Genomic DNA, 21,783 nt, shown 5'->3' on the forward strand with positions numbered 1-21,783 from the left:
CTTCTTCTAGCCCGCAAAATACACATAACATTACTCTCTGTTTCCTATCCCTCAGTCAATTTTGTATCCATGTTGCTACTGTCCATTTTATTCCATGACCTACAACTTTCCTCAAGTCTGTTGTGTGGCACTGTATCAACGCCTTTTGGAAGTTCATATGCACCACATCAATGGCCTTTCCCTCATCAACCATTTCTGTTAGCTCTTCATTCTGCTTGGCTGAGCTGTCCTGCTTTGCCTTAATCTTAAAGTTATAAATCACTTTTTTGCTTCAACTTTTACTTACTTTAACCTTACTCTTGTACTATTAACTATAAACTGGAGATTAGTAGAAAGTAGAAATTCTTTGCCTTTACAAATCAGCTCCCTCTCCTATAAATTCATACTTTGTGCGCTTGTTCAGAAAGTTACGTTTCTATACTCGTGCTGTCTTCAATTCCCAACTGTCTCTCCACTCGACTGTTTTATCTCCCGACCTCCATCTGTCTTATTCCCTGAATTCCCGCTGTTTTATCTCTTGAACTCAGTTTTATCAAAGTAGAAAATGATTTTAGTTGGCCCTACTTAATAAACCTTATCAAAAAGTGCAGTTCCCAATTTATGCTAAACTTTAGGAATAGAATAAACCTTATACACTTTCTAGATACTCACCAGATACTCACCAAACAGCCAGCTTCTTCTCCAACCAATCAGACTGCTTCGTTCCTGTGATGTCACAATTTTTTCCCCACTCTGCTTTCGAACTCAACGCGGGTTGGTTCCAAGCGGCAGACAGGTCCGCCTCTTCGACTGCTCTTCCCGAAAGCGAGTGGTGTAGGCCGCGCTCCCCGGGCTGTATTTATTCTCTCCCCGCTCAGTGTATCTCCCGCAGGTCCGCCTGACTGCTCTTCCCGAAAGCGAGTGGTGTAGGCCGCGCTCCCCGGGCTGTATTTATTCTCTCCCCGCTCTGTGTATCTCCCACAGGTCCACCTATCTGACTGCTCTTCCTGAAAATGGCATCTGAGAAGTTACCCTTTGGAGGTAAGGAAGTGGAAAATCAAATTACTTCAAATAAAAATTGCCAAAGTAGGACAAGGACACAGGTTCAAATCAATAAAAGGCAAATTTAGGACTAATAATAGGCAAATTATACTTCATAAAAAGTGATCAATGCAGGGAATAGATTTCCAGATAAGAAGCAGAGGCAAAATTCTGAAGCTATTTAAGAACAAGATGCTGCTATGGAAGGATTTCCAAGATCTTACTGCTGGGAGGAATTAAGACTGTTTGTCTTATTACGTATTTATCCTGAGATTCCAGCTGAGAAGTACATCTGAACAGACATCATGGTTAGGTTTGTCACTGATCCATCCTGTGAGAAATAAGTTCATTGATACTCATGTCTAGACTTGCACATTAGAAATGGCCATTTCAGGCAGACACCAAAAAGACAACCAGCTCCAATGGAACTGTACCTTCAGGAAAGAGGCAAAACCAGGAAGGGAAGGGAAATGGCAGTTTGGATAGCTGCCGGTGCAGAACTTAGTTCTGTTGCTGTGTGTTTGGTTACAAAGTTACTCATTGTTATACCAGTTTTATGACTGAAAAAAACTTGAGTTTTTAGATTTTCATTGGCATGTTGGAAGAAATCAGTTCTTGAGCTTTGTTTGAATGACTTTGCTTTATTTTGTTTTAAATAACTTAATTTCAATTCTGAATGACATCTCTTCAAAGCTAACCTTTTATTTTCCCCCAATGGTCTACCATTATTGTTTGCTGCTGTTTTTCAAAGTCATCCTCTCTCCTACCAACCAAAGAGTGTGCTACTGGTGGACCTACTCAAGTTCATGCAAGTAGGAATATGATCATTTGTATCAGTTACATGCTGTCAGCCGATTTAATTTGTTAAAAGCAGTGGTTCAATCCGAAGCATGTATGATCTCTGCTCCAGTAGCTGCACCTGCAGCTGTAAGCAAATAAAATTTTCCACTGGTGAAAGCCGCCAGTGAAGATACATTATGCATCTTCCTGTAGTGCAGAGCAGTTCGTTTAGTAGTTCAACAGCAAGATTTACTTTTTAGACCAGAAGAAATATTTATTTACATTTAACTGTGCAACTGCTGCACTACATATGTTTGCTGGGCAGCAGTCATATCTAAACATCTGTGACCAGCTGCCAAGTCAAGCAGTGTGGAAAATACCACCAAAAGTTCAAAGCTGAATTGCAAAGTGGTGAATGAACAGGAAAAAGGACAATAACATAAACTGCCATTACAAGAAGTGATGTCGAACAGATAGTCATTTTTACCACACTGGAATGCGTTTTCGTCCATGTGACACGTGACCTTCTCATAAAGACAAAGATCATAAGACGTCCATGAGCTGAACTGCAATGTATTTCAAGAAGTTATTAAACTTACAACAAAGTATGTTTGCTCCATCAGAACAGAGGCGCAAAAAATTCTGGCTTCATGTATTGGTTACCCAGATTTTACACCAGGTTACCAAACTGGCGCAGTCTCTTAAGGTATTTTCTGGGACCAAAACCCCCTCACTCCATGAGGGCTGTGATCACTTTTTCACAATTTCCGAAGATGAAGACAGTGCTCAATTAAAACAACTTTTTCAGTTCAAACAGTTGTATTATTACAATGCATGGTATTTTTACTGAAATCATCCTTGTATTTCCTCCAGAGTTCATTTCTTCCTACGGATCTTGGGTTTTTTGACTGGCCGCAGATATGGATTGTCAATCATTGGCTCTTCATTACTCTTACTGTTAGACAAGCCCGAGTTCTGTTGCAACATGGTATTTTCCTTTTCAGCAGACATTTCATCCTGGAAAAGAGACATTTGCTTTGTTACATAACATTTACAATACAGCCAGCAGTGCAAGAGAATACACCTCATTATTTACAATACAGGCAGCATTGTGAGGAATATTTCCCCTTCTCTGTCCCTTTAAAAATAAAGCTGAACTTTAGTAATTTTGAGCGTCATTTGAACTAACATGGGCACAGAAGGCAATAAAGCTATCTGGGAAGGAGTCTAATGCAATAATCTTATTCCACGGTGGAGAATTGTTACACAAATAGACAGGCCAGCATCATTTAAGCCTTCAACTTAATTATTTTGCTGTTATTCAAAGCTATCCACAATCAACTAACAAAAGACCGTTTACGTATAAAAATGTTATCAAAGTTTAAAATTTACTCATGTAAAGTTGTCTAAAGAGGCAATTCTGCCTACATCTGCAATATAGGGACAGGCCAAATGTATCACGCTCCCCCCAATAACTGGGGCAGTATTGGAGTCTGAAACCTACTTAACCAGAAAATGGTTGTTAACAGGGAGTGAATTCACCAAATTGCGGGCTGGGGATCCTTTTTTAAAAAAAAGGAAACATGGAGCCATAAAAACAAGGAACAGCTCTTATCTGATCCTGCATATGCTGAGTTAACCATTGCTGATGCTTCAACTGGCCTCTGCCTCTTAGTCAGAGCTGTGATGTTATTCGTCTCTGATACCAATATATCTGTTGGTAGGATTATTTAGTATTTTGACTAATTTTATTATGCAGTGGCTAACTGATCTTCACAATTTTACTATATATCGATTTTGTATTCAACAGTAACTTCAGATGTTTATTTTAACTTGCATTTATATAGTGCCTTTAATGTAATGACAGGTTCCACGGCACTTGAGGAGTGTTACCAAACAAAATTTAATACCAGGTCATGTTAGGAGAATAGACAGCTTTCAAGGGATGTCTTAAAGGTAACTATTAAGGTTGTCCAAAGATACACAATCAACTTAAGCGATTCCTTGTACTACAACATCTGACGAAAGCCCAGGAGTCACTGAACTCACACTCCAAAGCACAACTTACAAGTTCTGCAGTTTGATGAAAAAAAGTGCTGGAGGCAGCAAACATACCAATTTCTAAACAGGGCTAAGGGATAACCTAACTCCCCAACAAGGAGCAGAATTGGAGGGCAGCAAGTCACAAAATCTTTTTCAAAGGAGGTAAACACAGGGACTCCATATTACAGGGTACTGTCACTTGCCAACATTGTAGAAAATAAAATTTTGCAATGAGAGGGTACTGGAAACATACTGTGTTCATATTTAGTGCAACATTCTCTGTATCAGTCTGATCATCCTGTTCTGAGGAATCTGTCTCCTCCATCTGCTGCAGCTCAAGTTCGGATGGTAGCAAGGCATTTAGGTAAGGAATTGTGGTAGTTCGCGCAGCAATCACTTTAAAAAAAAGTAAAAAAATATTTTAATCTAAGCGAGGAACTTCAGGATTAGCAGACATTGTGCACTTCACTTCTTGTTACTAATGATTTCCAATGGACATAATTACATTTCTTAATAAAACATTGATACAACAGCTAAATTCTACACAACTGATTTCAAACGTGACATGTTGTATATCAACATTTTTTAACATAACAGACATTTGAAAAAATGTATAAAAATGACATGCTAAATTTATCACCGTCGTAACATCGCAGCCAGAACTTTCTACTTCTTGAACCAATGTTGTGTTTGCAATAACACCATATTCCCAAAAATGAATCAGCAAAACATCTCTTTACAACTGTCGACAGTGAGTAAACCAACAATAGATAATTTTGCCTTGAGGTCACATATCAAAACAGTCCTACTAGTTGTCCATAATTCACTTCTATTATCTGCAGTTGGAGTCCCATGAAATATTTCATTTTAAAAATTAACTTTTAGAATGTGGGTGACAGTGGGAAGCTGGCATTTAATGCCCATCCCTATTTTCCCTGGTGATGTGCCTTCTTAAACCACGGCAGTCCATGCTTGCACCAGTTTGATACAACTGAATGGCTTACCAGGCCAGTTAAAAAAGGTGTAGAACCGGAGTTTCATATTCGGCAGAACTAAGGGTAGCCCTAACGAATCAGCTTCATGATCACTCTTATTGATAACCATTTTTTTATTTTTTTTATTTCCAGATTTTGTAAACTGAATTTCAATTCTTAAGCTGCCATGGTTGGATTTGATCTCTCATTCTCTGGATTACTAATGTAGCAACATAACCACTATGTTACTGTTCCCACTACATTGATTTCCAAGGTTAGCAGAGAGTCTAAATGGAAACAAATGGACAGCCAGTCTCAGAATGTTGATTGTATTAAAGCAGCTTCAGGACTCAATAATTACCCAACTTTGAAAAATTAAAATCAGTTTTGCATCAGTTTTGTAACTACAACAGTCAATTCAGTGAGCAAAATCTTCACGATGCACTGGGTTGGTTTTCTATTCTCCAAGTACTCCAGGGTTGCAACTGTGCAAACTCCATCTATTCACTTCTGCCTCCTTGCTGCACCCACTAAAAGAAGCTTCACACAAACTTACCCTCTTCCGCCAAACTATTCTTGTACAAAAGTAAAACTACATGCTTACATGGGAATGTTGAGACGTCATCTTTAAACAGACTCTCTGTCTCTCCTGTCTTGGCCATAAATCTGGTCAGAGCTCGCTCCACATCTCTTCTCTGTGATGCGGCTTTCTCCCTCAGCACTTGGTAATCAGAAACTGGCTCTCTGATTGTCTAACAGTGGGGAAAAAAACGTACTTGAATATCCACACAAGATGTTGTGAAGCAAATTTTGGTCTTCTGAGCTAAAGTCAGTTGGTATCACGGGCAAATAATCTCTCTTAGCATACTGTCAAAAGTTAAAAACCCAAAGAGCAATCTCCTTTTCTCATCTTTTTCTCCCCACCAGAGTACTTAACAATAATACACCTCAGAGGTTGATTCACTTATTTGTTAATCTTGAAAATCCCACTTGTTTAAAACAAGCCCTTGTAAAAGTTTTACAAATAGATTTGATCCAATGGTATTAATCTGCAATTTCCCGAAGGAGGTAAAATGGGGGTAACGCTGAATTGTTAATCCAATTAATTTAAAACACCACCTTAACTTTGTTCTGATGAAAAGCCATCGACCTGAAGCATTGGGCCAGATTTTGTTGTCAAAGTAACAGTCAAAAAATGGTGCTCACCATTAGTTATGTGCAAATTACTTTTCACTTGTGTAGTTAACAATGGTACAAGCACATGGAGTAGTTGAGGCGAACAACATAGATGCATTTGAGAGAGAGTTAGATATGTACATGAGGGGGTTGGATAGAGGGTAGGCTTGTGTGAATTATAAATATCTGCAAGATCAGTTGGGCCAAATGGCCCATTTCAATACAGTAAATTCTATATAAATGGCACAGTAACTTTAGGCAAGGGACAGGGATGGGCAATATATGCTGGCCTAGCTAGTGACAGCAACATCCCATGAACGTATATAAAAAAAAGTTGCAAGGTTAAACGCGAATATCCAAATGCTGATGGCTGGGTTGATTGCTCCACCATTACCTTCACGAAACTGGTACCTCGTTGCCTGCCTCACCATCGAAATGCATTGAACGGTGTGTAGTTGCTGCATTTGTGATAGATACAAACTAACTCTCAAAGTTAAACCTGGTCATTTCAAGTGTAATAATTTTAATAACTTGATAAGTGTTAATTGCTGCCAATCAATTTCTCTGTCACTACAAATAAACTATTACAAGTTTGGAGCCTCATTCCTTCAGGTATTAATTGTTGGAGCTTTTAAAAATGTCAAATTTAAAATTATTTAATTGAGAAAATATTTTCCTCTGTCTTTTTTTTTGCTCCCTTATAATCCAGCTTTCCTTCCCTTTCTTCAACATTGCATTCACCTTCTCTAATTCACACTTCCTTCTTGAGTCCTTATAGTATTGTCTCTTAATCCTTCAATTTGACTGGGTAAGGAGTTGCTTGTCCTGTTCACTCAGGTCCCTGATGCCCTTACTGTGCCATTATTAGCACATGCTTCGGCAACTTTCCATGCAAAAAAATTACAAAGCCTAAACCTGCAGGGCAAGTCTAATGGGAAATGTCTAGCTACTGCAAAATCTGGTCCATTAGCTTAGTTTCTCTCTCCACTGTTGCAGCCTAATCTGAGTTTTTTCTAGCAATTTTTGGTTTTTATTTTAGTTTTTCAGACTTCACAGCATTTTGCTTTTGTTTTCATTATCTCTGCTCTCATTACATTAAAATTCATTACTTTTTATTTCAGTCAAAATGGGATTTGAAAATTTTAAACTGCCCCCTTTTCAATTCATTTTTCTGCTGCATTCTAAATGCCTCCTTTCCAAAATAGAGCCTCTTCTGGAAAGTGTGCCTAGCATTAACACAATAGCGCTCAGACATCTTTTACAATTCACAGACCAACCAACAACTTTGAAGGTGGTCAAATTAATTCACAAATTTGTGACTTGCTGCATTGCTTACTAAATTATGTTACAAGTGTGAAACAAGACACAATAAGGCCAAACATCTAGTTTTTACACTTACAGGTGTCTTTATATAGGTGTGAGGATCAGGGAACTCTGGAAAATGCCCTGGGATATATGAGGGGTGCGTTCTCTTCTGTCCAGTAGAAAGTGCTCTGGGGGTTGCTGGGGTGTTTGTGACAGGAGCTTGAAGGAAAAAAAAAAACTATCAGAAGTTGATCACCATCTCAGCAGGGGCAGAAGCTAGGCCATTTCAACTGGCCTTAGCATTCCCAAATTCTTCATCTTCTTCTCTTCCCCACCCCATTTGAAAAGTACATTCGGTATCAGGTTCTTGGGCTAGAAAGTGACAATACAAACCAAGAAGAAAAAATCTGCAACGTGTAGCATATCACAAACTAGTGTGCATGCACAAAAACCTGGTGAGGTGTGTATCAGGATAACTGTGGTATCCTCAGAGTCAAATGTCCCACTAATGGTCAGCATACTCATATACAAAGAAAGATCACCCAACTGACTTACTAGAGGGGTGTAATCAGATTGATAACGTAAACAACTTTTAGGAAACAGAGGGGAAAATACTTGTGAGGCAAGCAACGTCAATGCATAAAGCTGTGAGAGACCGTCATGTTCAATGGCTGCTCAAGGTTCCCAGCAGGTCAACATTTAATGTAAATGGATTGTTTTGCTAAGAAGCAAATCAGAGGGAAACAATGAAGTTTGGTACGGTTTTCTTCTCTGCATTTTATTTAAGAACTGCAGTTTGCTTTCAAGCCACTGACAATTATCAGCTTGTGAAGTAAACCATTTGGTATGGTTTCACACTGATTTAAAGCTCCCAAAAACATGCAGATATAAAAACATACAAATTGCATCACCACTTGCAGGAATGCTCTGTAAGAAGAGCCAAAGTAACGCATACACCCTAATTAAACATCAGTCCACCAGCAGCAGCAGCACAGTTTGACAAGGCCGCATAGCCAAAGATGTTTAAGGCTGTTGGAGACACAAGGAGATTCACATCTTTCAAAGTATATCCCACATTAACAATACTAAAAAACAGAATTAACACACAGCAATGCAAAACTAGCTAACCTGACCATGTTTTCACCAGAATTGTGACATTTTAATAACCTGCTTCAAGAATAATACATTTAAGGAATTATGCTTCTTGTACAATATTCTTAGTTCCCTCAAATTGCTTCCACTAATGCTAGACTTATAACTAACAATACTACAGTTATCTTAAAATGCTTCCTGCAGGTATAACTCAAGATTGTCAGAGCAAAATCTATAATTGTAATACTGAGCATACCGGTAAAAATGGATAAAACATAAAAACTTAATCAAGCAGTAGAATGTTTAACCAATCTTGAATTATACCTGCAGAAAGCATTTTAAGATAACTGTAGTACTGTTAGTTACAAGTCTAGCATTAGTGGAAGCAATTTGAGGGAACTAAGAATATTGTACAAGAAGCATAATTCCTTAAATGTATTTTTCTTGAAGCATGTATTTAAAATGTCACAATTCTGGTGAAAACATGGTCAGGTTAGCTAGTTTTGCATTGCTATGTGTTAATTCTGTTTTTTAGTATTGTTAGATTGGCAGACAGTATAGCATCAGCCGTGAAGTCAATTGACAGCGAACAAGTGAAATCCACTGTCATCTTTACAGATGCTGAAACTGAACACTTGCCTGCAGAAGGGCAACAGGTACAGATCAGTAGAAGGGGACAAAAGGTAAAAGGTGATAAAGGTTAGAGAAGACCAGAAATCTCCAGTTAACAGGCTGAAAAACTTAGGTACTTTTGATTCTAAGAAAATCAGGAAACGAATAGAACCCCACACAAAAAAAAACAAAAACAATCAGTTCAAAGTGGGTGGTGAGAGCAAAAAGTAACTAAAGAGATAAAGCAAGATGGGTTATAAGTAATAAAAAAAATGCAAAATATCAGCAAAACAGACAGAAAGAAAAAGGAAATATGAATTCCTGCTCTTAACTTGGGTCATTTTTCTTGGTGCCTACAAATCAGCAATTCTTAATAACAAGTTCATTTTTCAATTTTAATCAAAGAATTCAGTCTTTCTGGGATTGAACCTACTCAGTGACAAGCTGGCATTGTTAGGGCTAAAGCTCCTAATGTGATGGGTCTCTTTCCCGGTTCGCAACAGCAACTTTCCTGCACCACTTGTGCTAACAGGGCATTGTGTTCCACTACCTTCAAACAGCATCTCTTTCCTACTGTCAAATCCACCTGGTCCTTCTCTGAACAAACCAAATAAAACCCTGATGTAGAGGCCAGGCTATAATGTTCTGCAATTAACATTTGGGGAAAACATACTTACGAGCGGTAATAACCATTCTCTGTGAACGCTTGGCATAAGCCTGAATGTTATCCACATTAAAACCTGAAAAATAAGAGTATAAAAAAACAAAGCATTTTTGGCTAATTACATTTTACTGTACTCAGAAATTCTTCAGTAACTCAAACCAGCAGACGCATAATTGCAATTCAACACCATTTATTAGTTTCACTGAAAGACCACAAGATTCAGCAGCATGGGAAGTGAAACTGTCATACTATCACAGCAGAGGTTCCAGACTGAATTTGGAGTCATGACAAATTTCTAGAGGAAAAGTACAAACTTTACTCTGCATCTGACCCAAAACTAACCCTGAGTGACAAAAACTAGGACTGAAGTCTAACACTAAGTGCCAAATTTTTTTTTTTGAATTTGACCCTGGGATGTGGGAAAGGCATTATGAATCATTCATGTCATATATTTAGGCCAAGCCAAGTACAGGTGGCCCGAAGCACATCAGTAAACTAGCTGGGTTTTTACAATTCAGCCCATTTGATAGTTCATTTTCAGGTGTGAGCCCACAAATTCACTGTCGCTGGGTCAAAGTCCTGGAACTCCCTCCCTAACAGCACTGAGAGTGTACCTACACCACAGAGACTGCAACAGCTCAAGAAGGCAGCTCACCACCACCTTCTCAAGGGCAATTAGAGATGGGCAATAAATGCGAAACCCACATCGCACAAATGAATAAAAAAAACCCAAATGAACAGATTTATTGAATTCAATTTCCCCATTTGCCGTGATGGGATCTGAACTAATTTCTTCTTGATTGCTACTCCAGTACCAAGGCTGTTAGGCTACAATAAATTTGTTTCTAGTCTGGTTATTATCCTTGAGTACATCAAGACTAGTTTTAGAATGTCTTAAGTAGGAAGGAATTAAAGAACAGTGTGGAGAACTGTTTAATTGTTCATTTGCCTCACATTTTGTTACATGTGGGAGTTTGCCAGGCATTGACTGCGAAGTACTATGCAACATCCTCAAGAAATACAATCAGTTGCAATATAAATGCATCTTTCTTTCCAGGTTCCTCCTCCTTCAGGTACCATGCCCGAAGAGGGTGTTGGCAACCATGGGCTTCCATTAGATTGGTTCCTGATTATATTTGGCAAAGTACTGCAGTAGTTTGCCATTGCCTTCTGCAGTATGGCTGACCAGGAAACTCTCCCACTCTTACCGCCTACCATCAGGCATATTAGAAGGATTTATAGGCTGATAGTCAGTCTATTTGGCCACATTACAAGTGCACCTTCCGTGGCCATCAAGTCCTAAAGTGGGTCTTGAGCTTAGAGCTTCTGGCCCAAAGGTAGGGACGCTACCTCTGCGCAACAAGACACCCCTCACTTTCCAGTTTTGAGTACAAATATTACCACTGGTTCACCAAACTGAGACCAGGGAGCACAATGGCTGTAGAATCATTCCAGTTTCACTTTAATGCTCCATTTAAAAAAAAATGATAACCAAGTAACCACGATGATGCAACATCAATGTATATGCACTGTACCAAGCTACCAGACAAAGCACCTTTCTCTTGCTAAGCATTTTTAAAATTACTGCTAGCAAATTACTTTAAACAAAAACTGTAGATTAGGGACTTGTCAGCTTCTGATCCTGCTGCTGTAACTTTGGGCCCTAGAGGTTTAAGGAAGCTGCACAAGACATGCAGTAACTTTAACAAAGTAGGTCAATATTTGAGCCCAATATAGCACATACCCATTTCTGCCAAAGTAACCACAACATCTGACAAAGTTGGTTGAGTTCGTGCTGAGTGCTCGCAGTATACTTTTGCACTTCGACCAATTTCAGAAAGATCTAGATGGGGGAAAAAAAAGTTCCTATTTAAATTAAGTGGTGCTAAAGGATTAAGTCTAATCATCTATTATGCAATATTTACTTAATAAAAATGTGCTGAAAATCTTGTCCAAAAAAAGTTAAAATGGAAACTTTCTAAGTTAATTTAAGTGAGTTTGACTGAAATTTGACAAGCAGGCTGCAGGTCCTGTCATGGGTTGAAAGTCAAAACGCAGGGACAGGGTAAGACAATTCTGAAAGTATGAGTACAACAGTCTATTGTGGAGCAGTATACCACATTCTTTATTTTGTTTCAGCATGGAAACATGGATTGTATTATGCTAGTCCAGTCATAACAATTGTTTTGTGTTCCCTTACTACAAAATAACACAACTCACTAAATTCAGTTCTGTTGAAGAGTCATACGGACTCGAAACGTTAACTGTGTTCCTCTCCGCAGATGCTGCCAGACCTGCTGAGTTTTTCCAGGTATTTTTATTTTTGTTTTGGATTTCCAGCATCCGCAGTTTTTTGCTTTTATCACTAAATTCAAATCCAGCCGAGTCTCAAAGCATTTGCTCTGTCCGCCTGGGAAGAGGTTGCAGATATATGCGTGTGACAGAGACACGAATATCTGATTTGGGTCACAAGATAGTACAGCTGTTACACGCCCAGCTTACATCATCAGACAAGCAGATAAGACAGGGTGAGTCACATCTCACATATGTAAGCACTAAGGATGCTTAGAGGCGTGACTGAAGATATTTAAAGCAACCCTGAATTTGCTAACCTCCTTCAAAGTAAAGTGGAATCATAGAATAGCGCAGCATGGGTGTGGGAGAAGGGCACGGGCAAAAAGATAGCTGAATAAAAGACATTTGGAAAATAATTCTCAATCAAATATTTTACACTGATTGCAATGTTAGCCTCAGATTGAAAAAATGCTACTCTTTTTATAATGAAATATGAAAAAGAGAGCTTTGAAAACTCAACAATACATTGCACCCTGCAGGACAAGATGGGGTTTCTGCCACATTTCTCATCAACCAAGGTGGCAAAAAAAAAACTATAAGCAACTTACGATAAGGCTAAAAGCATGAACTCTCATCCCAAACCTCGTGGTTTGCGCCCACAGTATAAAGACTCTCATTCACCTGGATTCCCTCAGCTGGGGAAAAGAATCAAACAAACATTCTGCATTTTAAAACAAATCCTCAGTATAAGCGATCCTGGACTGTAAGGTGACCTTTGCACTGATGGAATAAAGAAAAAACTGAAAAATACTAAAACAAAGCCAACTATTTCTACTCACAGCTCTGCAGCATCTCGGTCAGTGTTTCAACAGCCGCCTTCTCTGCTGCATCAAAACCTGCTTCGGTCAGTAGGGAACTAACCACCACCTGCAGAGTCCGCCTTCGCGCCAGGTAATAGTTATCAGAAGGGGACATTGATGCTTTGGAACTCGATGATTTCTAGTAAATGAAACCCACAAAACTGAGTACACAATACATAGATACATTTCAAATTCAGAACCTATTCCGCCCCCCCCTCCCAAAGTCTGAAATAGGGTTCACTTTTGAGTGCATGAATGTGATATACAAGAAGATATCAAAACTCAGAGGGCAGTATGTGCCAAAATATTTAGTTCCAAGTAATTACATAAATTGAATAACAGACAAATATATGCAATAGTTAAAAATTAAAGAGCATCTGCATTTAAATATGTAAACAAATCACACATTTCAATACATTTCTGAAATAAATTTATATTTTCCATGATTGTATAGATTGTGAAGATCTACAATAGTGAATTGATATAAAACTGAATATACAATTTATAGCTGAAATTGCAAAAAAAAGAAGTTACAAGTCGTTCATTCGGCCCACTTCGTTGCCTCCCCAAGCGCTGCTCCATTCCCTCTGAGAGGGCGATCAGTCAGACTGTACAACATGCCTTTCCCAAAGCAGCTTCAGCCAGCCACCAGGTGGAGCCAAAACATGAACATTTGCCTTGCATTCTGAACAACGTATATTGTTTTATAGGCCCACCAAACTGTAGTGGTAATGTTGGGCATGGTATAAAGAGTAAGAGGCGACTTGATTGAAACAAATACGATCCTGAGGGGTCTTGACAGGGTGGATATGGAGAGGATCTTTCCTCTGGTGGAAGAATCTAGAATTAGGGGGTCGCTGTTTAGAAATAAGGGGTCGCCAATTTAAAACAGAGATGCAGTGAAATTTTTTCACTCAGAGGGTCGTGAGTCTTTGGAGCACTCGTCCTAAAAAGGTGGTGGAAGCAGAGTCCTTGAATACTTTTAAGGCAGAGGTGAATAGATTCTTGGTAAGCGAGGGGGTGATAAGTTATCAGGGGGTAGGTGGGATGCAAATTTCAGGTTACTATCAGATCAGCTATGATCTTATTAAATGGCGGATCAGGTTCGAGGGACTGAATGGCCTAGTCCTGCTCCTTGTTCATCTTTATGTATGTAATCAGGGAATTAGAGATGCGTGTAACATGGGCAATACAGTAATAAAGGGCGACTTCAATTTACACATAGACTGGATTAACCAAATCAGCACTAATGCTCTGGAGGAGGAATTCCTGAGTGTGTACAAGATGGGCTTCCCAGAGCAGTACATTAAGGAGCCAAAGAGGGATCGTGCTATTTTGGATTTAGTGTTGTGTAATGAGAAAAGACTAATTAATAACCTTCCTGTAAAGGAGCCTTTGGGAAATAATGACCATAATATTTTGCACCAAGTTTGAATGTGATACAGTTCATTCTGAAACTAGGGTCTTAAATCTGAAGAAAGGAAATTATGAAAGTATGAGGGGCAAGTTGGCTATGGTGGATAGGGAAAATACACCAAAAGATTTGACAGTAGACAGGCAATGGCTAATATTTAAAGAAATACTATGCAGTCTACAACAGATATATATTCCTCTATGGCACAAACACCCAAAGGGAAAGGTAAATTGACCATGGTTAACAAAAGAAATTAAAGATTGCATTACATTAAAGGAAATGGCTTATAAGGACACCAGAAAAAGTGGTAAGCCTGAGGGTTTGGAGCAATTTAGAACCCAGCAAAGAAGGACAAGGAAACTGATTAAGAAAGGGAAAAGAGAATATAAATGCAAACTAGCAAAGAACATAAAGGCTGACTGTAATAGCTTCCTTAGGTATGTGAAAAGGAAAAGATTAGCTAGGACAAATGTGGGCCCATTTCAGGCGGGCACAGGAGAATTTATACTGGAGAACAGGTAAATGGCAGAGAAACGAAAGTTACTTTGCGTCAGTCTTCACAGAAGAAGATACAGAAAATCTCCCAAAAATGCTAGGCAACCAAGGGTTAAACTGAGGAACTAAAAGAAATTAGTATTAGTCAAGAGGTAGTACTTGAAAAGTTAACTGGATTGAAGGTTGATAAATCCCCTGGACCAGATGAGCTTCAGCCCAGAGTGTTGAAGGTGGCAGCTAGAAAGATAGTAGATGCATTGGTAGTTATCTTTCAAAATTCTTTAGATTCTGGAAAGGTTCCTGCAGACTGGAAAGTAGCAAATGTAACCCCACTATTTAAGAAGGGAGGAAGAGGAAGAATGGAGAATTACATACCTGTTAGTTTGAAAAGGTTAGAATCTATTGTTAAGGTTGTGATAACTGGACATTTAGAAAGGAATGGTAAAATTGGGCAGTCAACATGGATTTATGAAAGGGAAATCACATTTGACAAACTTGTTTGAGTTTTTTGAGAATGTTCCTTGTAGCATAGATAAAGGATAACCAATGAATGTGGTGTATTTGGATTTTCAGAAGGCTTTTGCTAAGTTCCCACATAGGTTAGTAAATAAATTAGAGTGCATAGGATTAGGGAAACATACTAGTATGGATTGAGAATTGGTTATCAGGCAGAAAGTACAGAGTAGAAATAAACGGATCATTCTCAGGATGGCAGGCTGTTACTAGTGGGGTACCGCAAGGATCCATGCTAAGTCCATAGCTGTTCACAATCTATATAAATGATCTGGTTGTGGGGACTAATGGTAATATTCCAAATTTGCTGATGACACCAAACTGGGTGGGAATGGATAAGGAGAATGCAAGGAGGCTTCAAGAGGACTTGTGCAGACTAAGTGAATAGGCTAGAACATGGCAGATAGAATATATGAATAAGTGTGAGGTTATTCACTTTGGTAGAAAAAACAAGGTGGCAGAGTATTTCTTAAATGGTGAGGTTGGGAAGTGCGCATGTCCAAAGGGACCTGGGTGTCCTTGTTCATGAGTCACTAAATGCTAGCAGGCAGGCGCAGTAAGCAATTAGGAAGGCAAAAGTCACGTTGGCCTTCATCGCAAGGGGATTTAACTGCAAGAGTAAGGGTGTCTTGCTGCAGTTATACAGAGCCTTGGTAAGACCTCACCTGGAGTATCGTGCAGTTTTGGTCTTCTTATCTAAGGAAGGTTATACTTGCCATAGGAGGAGTGCAACAGAAGTCCACCAGATTAATCCCTGGAATGTCAGGATTGTCTTATAAAGAGAGATTGAGGAGACTAGGTCTGCATTCCCTACAGTTTCGAAGGAGGAGGGGGTGACCCCATTGAAACTTACAAAATTCTTAACAGGGCGCGACAAGGTGGATGTAGATAAGACGTTTCCCTTGGCTGGCAAGTATAAAACTAGGGGACATAATCTCAGCATAAGAGGAAGGCCATTTAAGACTGAGATGAGGAGGAATTTCTTCACTCAGAGGGTGGTGAATCTTTGGGTTTCTCTACCCGAGAGGGCTGTGGAAGCTCAATCATTGAGCATGTTCAAGACAGAAATCGATAGATTTTTGCAGAGCAATTATCTCAAGGGATATTGAGAGACTGCCGGAAAGTGGCATTGAGGTAGATGATCAGCCATGCTCAAATTGAATGGCAGAGCAGGCTTGACGGGCCAAATGGCCTACTCCTGTTTCCAAATGATCAATCTTTTTGAATCTATGGCAGTGTTTGATGCTCAGAGAAATTTCTGATCTACCACATTACCTGAGTGACATTCTCCACTGAGACTCTGCACGTTGCATCAGCTGGCGTATATGCGTCGGAGACAGAAGCCGTAGTCATTTTGGCAATTCACTGGTCGTCTGAAATAAAAGGCAAGTTTATGTAAACAATCAGCAAGCTGATATTTGAATCAACACTTGAGCTTTAACTTGGTGATTTACTTTATATATGCAAGTAGACATGTTTTCATATGGTAGATGCAAAGGCTAAAGGAAAACATGACCAATATCTACTGGGCCAGCTTGTAGCCTCAGTTTTTTCCTGCTCATTGTGGCTAGTGGCAGCACGGGTAGTGAAAGAAACTCTTGCAAACAAGGCCTAAAGGATTAAAAAAACAAAGTGGAGTTATCACAGGATCATTCACACCCACCCAAAATGAAAAACCAGCAGAGAGCTTCAAAAAATGCACACGATTAATTAGACATTGAAACTCAAAAAAAAAAGGGAAAAAATGATATGAAAGAAAATTAATCTTTTCACAGCTACCAAAATACCACATGGATTTCCTCCTCCCTGGCAACAAGGTCCCTTCTCCCCATTCTGCAGTTTTCGATTAGAGTAGTCTCGAACCATCCTAATTGCATTGAAGCACATAACATCATTATCAGCTGGCAAATGCAGAGAGCACTACCAGAATCCCTGCAGTCGGTGTCCATATGCAGCAAGGCCTGGACAACATTCAGGCTTGGTATACAAATAGTCATTTGGTCGTACAGAACTTGAGTACTGCTGAAAAAAAGACATGCCTAAGCTTTTCAATTTGCACTCATCAGGACATTCGCAAGAATACTAATATAAGAAGACAACAATTTATACTGTATGTGAAGAGTGTGCTGATTGATTGGCAAGTGGCATTGTCGTGGAGGATGGTGACTGACAGTTATCTGCCAAGCATTGTTTGAAATTTAAACCAGGCAGCTTGACTCTTGATTGGTCAAGACATTGCCCTGAGGAATGAGTCAGCAAATGGCTATCACTTATTTTGTTTCGTTGAAACAGGTGCAATTTATGTATATGTTCTTTCTGTCTGCAAAGACCAGGACCCTGTGTATTAATATGTGTAGCTTCCAGTGCACGTAAATGCACCACACTGCAAGCCCAACAGACAATCTTAAATTGGTTGTCAGCGTATTTCTTAGCACACTGAGCATTATTTAGTAAATGTTGTCCAATCGCAGAATCACATTTAATGTTGGACACAGTGTTTTGAGTTTTGCAAGCACAGGCTGGTTGGGTACGGTCTGTACCCTGCTTGTTGCGAACAGCGGCTGGGACATGCTGTTTGATATGATCTGCCAATCTTTGGGTCATATGGCCTACATACCTAGCCTCACACTGGCACGGAAATTTACATACCACATTACTCATTTATGGTGCTAGGCAGAAAAAGACGTCATCTCTCTTCCCCTGTGGTTCTGTCCACTTTTTTTTTTAATTCTGAGGACGCGAGTGTCGCTGGCAAGGCCAACTTTTCTTGTCCATCCCTCACTGCCTTTTTGATTTCTTTACTCAGTGGTAGCACATTCATAGGTGAGAAAGATTGTTGTTCAAAGCCCCACTACAGAACTTCAGCATAACAGGACATAATCTAGGATGACTCTGTAAACACAGAGTGCCCAATCATTAGAGGCGCCATCTTTCCGAATTGGTTCCCCAGTTCTGGTGCACCCAGACAAGGTCTTGGCAGTATTTAAAGAAGGACAGAGAACTATCTAACAACACGGCAAAAAGAATTAGCTGCTCATTCATTTCTTTCTCTCCCCCCATCCCCCCCTCTCCAGCCCCAAAGAGGGCAAATGGCACCCATGAACACTATCCCAGCCAAGACACCGTGTTTTCAAGAGGACCAATTACCCAGATTAATTACAGGGCCACAGGCACAGCACAGAAATACATTAGCAATTTCAAAACTGTTAAATATTATGCAGTAAAATTATCAAAAATCAGTATTAGCGTTGAAATATTGAAAATATTCAAACAGCCTCATGGAAGCCCACTGCATCAAATCACCCAAACACCTGCTCCATATCGTGGGTCTGTCTCTGGCAAGACGCTTATGGCCTGAGCTGTGAATCCACATCCTTCCTAGATCCTATTTTGAGTTGTTGATGTAAGTACAATAAAGTTTAGTGCCAGCTGAGAGCATCAGTTGAACCTTTCAAACAGGTTATCTCCTGTGAGTGCTCCCACTCGTCCATTATCATTCTCTATATACATTGATGCAGTTTTCACTTTTCCAAACATAGTTCATACAACCACTTACTCCAATTAAAGTTGAAAAAACAATATTTTGTAATATGGGACAAAATTTACCACACTGGCAGTCACATTATCTACCAACTGTGTTATTTCACCCTCAATGCATTGTAGTGCTTATTAGACACTCTGCCAAACACCATTTTTTTTTTACCACAGAAAAACAAGAGTATTACTAAACATAGGAGTCAAACACTCAAAGCAGAACAACAATTGAAGTCAGCTGTCACTTTTTACGAGCGGTGGGTGTTACAGATCACTCGGGGAGTCTTGTGGTAACATGCACATTGTAGTCCGGACCTGTGGTTGAGGCTCCAACCTTCTCTCATCACATGGCTGAACAGGAATCTCCCCTGCTCTTACCGCCTGCCGTTGGCATGTGTTGGAGGGATTTGCAGGTTGATAATCAAGTTTGGCGGCGTTACGAACACACCTTCCTGGGTCACGGAGTCACGAAGTAGACCTCGAACCCACAGCTTCTGACTCTGCGCCATCAACACCCGCACCAACCGTGCCACAAGGGCCTCCTCTCTCCCAGGAGCAAAAAGGTGGAATTTAAAGCCAAAAAAATTTACAAGCCATTTTATACTTGCCACCCGGGGCATCTCAAAAGCCCAGATGTATACACTCCTGGCAGGCATTTTTTCCCACCCCCCCCCCCTAAAACATGCTTTTAATGCAAAATGCCATAAAACATTGAAACTTGTTTGCCTGGAAGAATTATTATTATTTTTTTTTTGCTGCATGCTTTCAATAACAAAAGGCAGCCAGAGCCTAAGAGTAAAATTTAAAGAGATGTTTTTTTTTAAAGCTCTGTGTAACTTTGTAAAGCTGGGACATTGATCACTGGCTCAGGATGAGCTGACTGAGGCCTGCGGGCTCCAGGGACGCCTGAGTCCTGACAGCTTTGCACACATTTGAAGTAAATAGAATTAAGAACCCCTTCAGCGTTCAAACGCCAGCAGGCTTCACACTTACACTTATTTCAGGGGGAGAGGGGGGGTGGAGGGCGGTCGGAGCCGATTCCTGATCCAAAAGAGCTGCCAGGTTATTGGGAAGCAGAATTAAAGCGACCTTACCCCCCCCCTAAGCACCGCTTCCGCTCTGCCCCGCTTGCCCGCTGCCCTCTGCCGAGCCTCTGCTGCCCCCTGCGCTGGCTGAGCGGCTGGGCGGGAACTGCAGCCCCAGCCTCACCACCTCCTCCCCCGCCCGCCCCGAGCCTCTGCTGCCCCCTGCACTGGCTGAGCGGGAACTGCAGCCCCCCCCCCCTCCCCCCGACCCTCTGCTGCCCCCAGTACTGGCTGAGCCGCTGGGCGGGAACTGCAGCCCCAGCCCCGAGCCCGCAGACATCCCCCGAGCCTCTGCTGCCCCCTGTACTGGCTGAGCCGCTGGGCGGGAACTGCAGCCACAGCCCCGAGCCCGGAGCCCGCAGACCCCCCCCCCCCCCCCCCCCACCACCGAGCCTCTGCTGCCCCCTGTCCTGGCTGAGCCGCTGGGCGGGAACTGCAGCCCCAGCCCGCAGACCCCCCAAGGCTTTCTCTGCAGGATTGGGAAAGTTAAAGCTGACGTTCATCATGCAGCAGCTTTCATTCGGCAGACGTCTCAAAGCACTGTTACCCCCAATCAAAATGCTTTCGAAGTGTCGTCACTGTGGGGGATGTCGACAGCCAATCTGAGGGGGGGGGGGCGGGGTGCAGACAGGTTCGACACCTCCTCCAGGAAACAGCACCTCTGGCAGTGCAGCACTCCCTCAGCGCACCTCTGGCAGTGCAGCACTCCCTCAGCGCAGCACTGGAGTGGAGTGTCAGTTTTTACTTTAGCATTTAAGTCCTAGAGCAGGATGTAAACCCAGACCTTTGTGGCTTAAAGGCAAGAGTGCCAAGGCACAGCAATCACAGGTCCTTCCCAAAGCACCTTACAGCTCATGAAGTGGAGTCACTAAGATAAAAGCAAAAAACTGCGGATGCTGGAAATCCAAAACAAAAACAAAAATACCTGGAAAAACTCAGCAGGTCTGGCAGCATCTGCGGAGAGGAGCACAGTTAACGTTTCGAGTCCGAATGACCCTTCAACAGAACTAAGTAAAAATAGAAGGGAGGTGAAATATAAGCTGGTTTAAGGGGGGGGTGGGACAGGTGGAGCTGGATAGAGGGCCAGTGATAGGTGGAGATAACCAAAAGATGTCACAGACAAAAGGACAAAGAGGTGTTGACGGTGGTGACATTATCTAAAGGACTGTGCTAATTAAGGGTAGAAAGCAGGACGAGCAAGGTACAGATAGCCTCAGTGGGGGTGGGGTGGGGGGAAGGGATCGAAATAGGCTAAAAGTTCGAGATAAAACAATGGATGGAAATACACTTAAAAATAATGGAAGTAGGTAGGAAATTATTGGGAAAAACAAAAAGGAGGGGGAAAACCGGAAAGGGGGTGGGGATGGAGGAGAGAGTTCATGATCTAAAATTGTTCAACTCAATATTCAGTCCGGAAGGCTGTAAAGTGCCTAGTTGGAAGATGAGGTGCTGTTCCTCCAGTTTGCGTTGAGCTTCACTGGAACAATGCAGCAGGCCGAGGACGGACATGTGGGCAAGAGAGCAGGGTGGAATGTTGAAATGGCAAGCGACAGGGAGGTCTGAGTTGTAAAGTAGGAAACTTGGCTGCCAATTTGAAAGAGTATTTATCACATCTGAAAGAGGCACCTCCAACAGCACAGTGCTCCCTCAGTATTATACTGGAGCATCAACCTAGATTTTTGTATTTCCAGTACTTAAATACAAAAATCTAGGTTGATGCTCCAATATAATACTGAACTCATAACCTTCTGGACTCAGAAGCAAGAGTCTACCAACTGAGCCACAGTGGACACACAAAATGTTTCAACTGAACCCCATTGGCTGTAAAGTGCTTTAAGACATCTGGTCGTTATGAAAGGCACTTTCAAAATGTATAGTCTTTTTGCCATCACAGCAGTAATGAAGGAAACACAGCAGCCAA

The 21,783-nt window shown here is 41.0% G+C and overlaps 1 protein-coding gene across 2 annotated transcripts; it reads right to left on the reverse strand.

The window, feature by feature from the left end:
* Positions 1-1,641: 1,641 nt before the first annotated feature.
* On the reverse strand, positions 1,642-19,921 carry taf8 (TAF8 RNA polymerase II, TATA box binding protein (TBP)-associated factor). 2 transcript variants are annotated; one of them, XM_078546297.1, is made up of 9 exons: positions 19,771-19,921; positions 16,519-16,616; positions 12,801-12,960; positions 11,411-11,509; positions 9,680-9,742; positions 7,393-7,517; positions 5,422-5,569; positions 4,097-4,239; positions 1,642-2,817 (listed from the first exon to the last, which is right to left on the reverse strand). In XM_078546297.1, exons 2-9 carry the CDS (start codon positions 16,594-16,596, stop codon positions 2,677-2,679), a joined length of 957 nt encoding a protein of 318 aa, XP_078402423.1. In that variant the 5' UTR covers positions 16,597-16,616; positions 19,771-19,921; the 3' UTR covers positions 1,642-2,676. The 2 variants fall into 2 exon arrangements, with proteins under 2 accessions (XP_078402423.1, XP_078402424.1); XM_078546298.1 differs by lacking the exon at positions 19,771-19,921 and adding an exon at positions 16,698-16,729.
* Between the last annotated feature and the right edge of the window lie 1,862 nt (positions 19,922-21,783).

Source organism: Cetorhinus maximus, chromosome 8 (assembly GCF_964194155.1).
Source record: "Cetorhinus maximus chromosome 8, sCetMax3.hap1.1, whole genome shotgun sequence".
NCBI classification, from domain to species: Eukaryota; Metazoa; Chordata; class Chondrichthyes; order Lamniformes; family Cetorhinidae; genus Cetorhinus; species Cetorhinus maximus.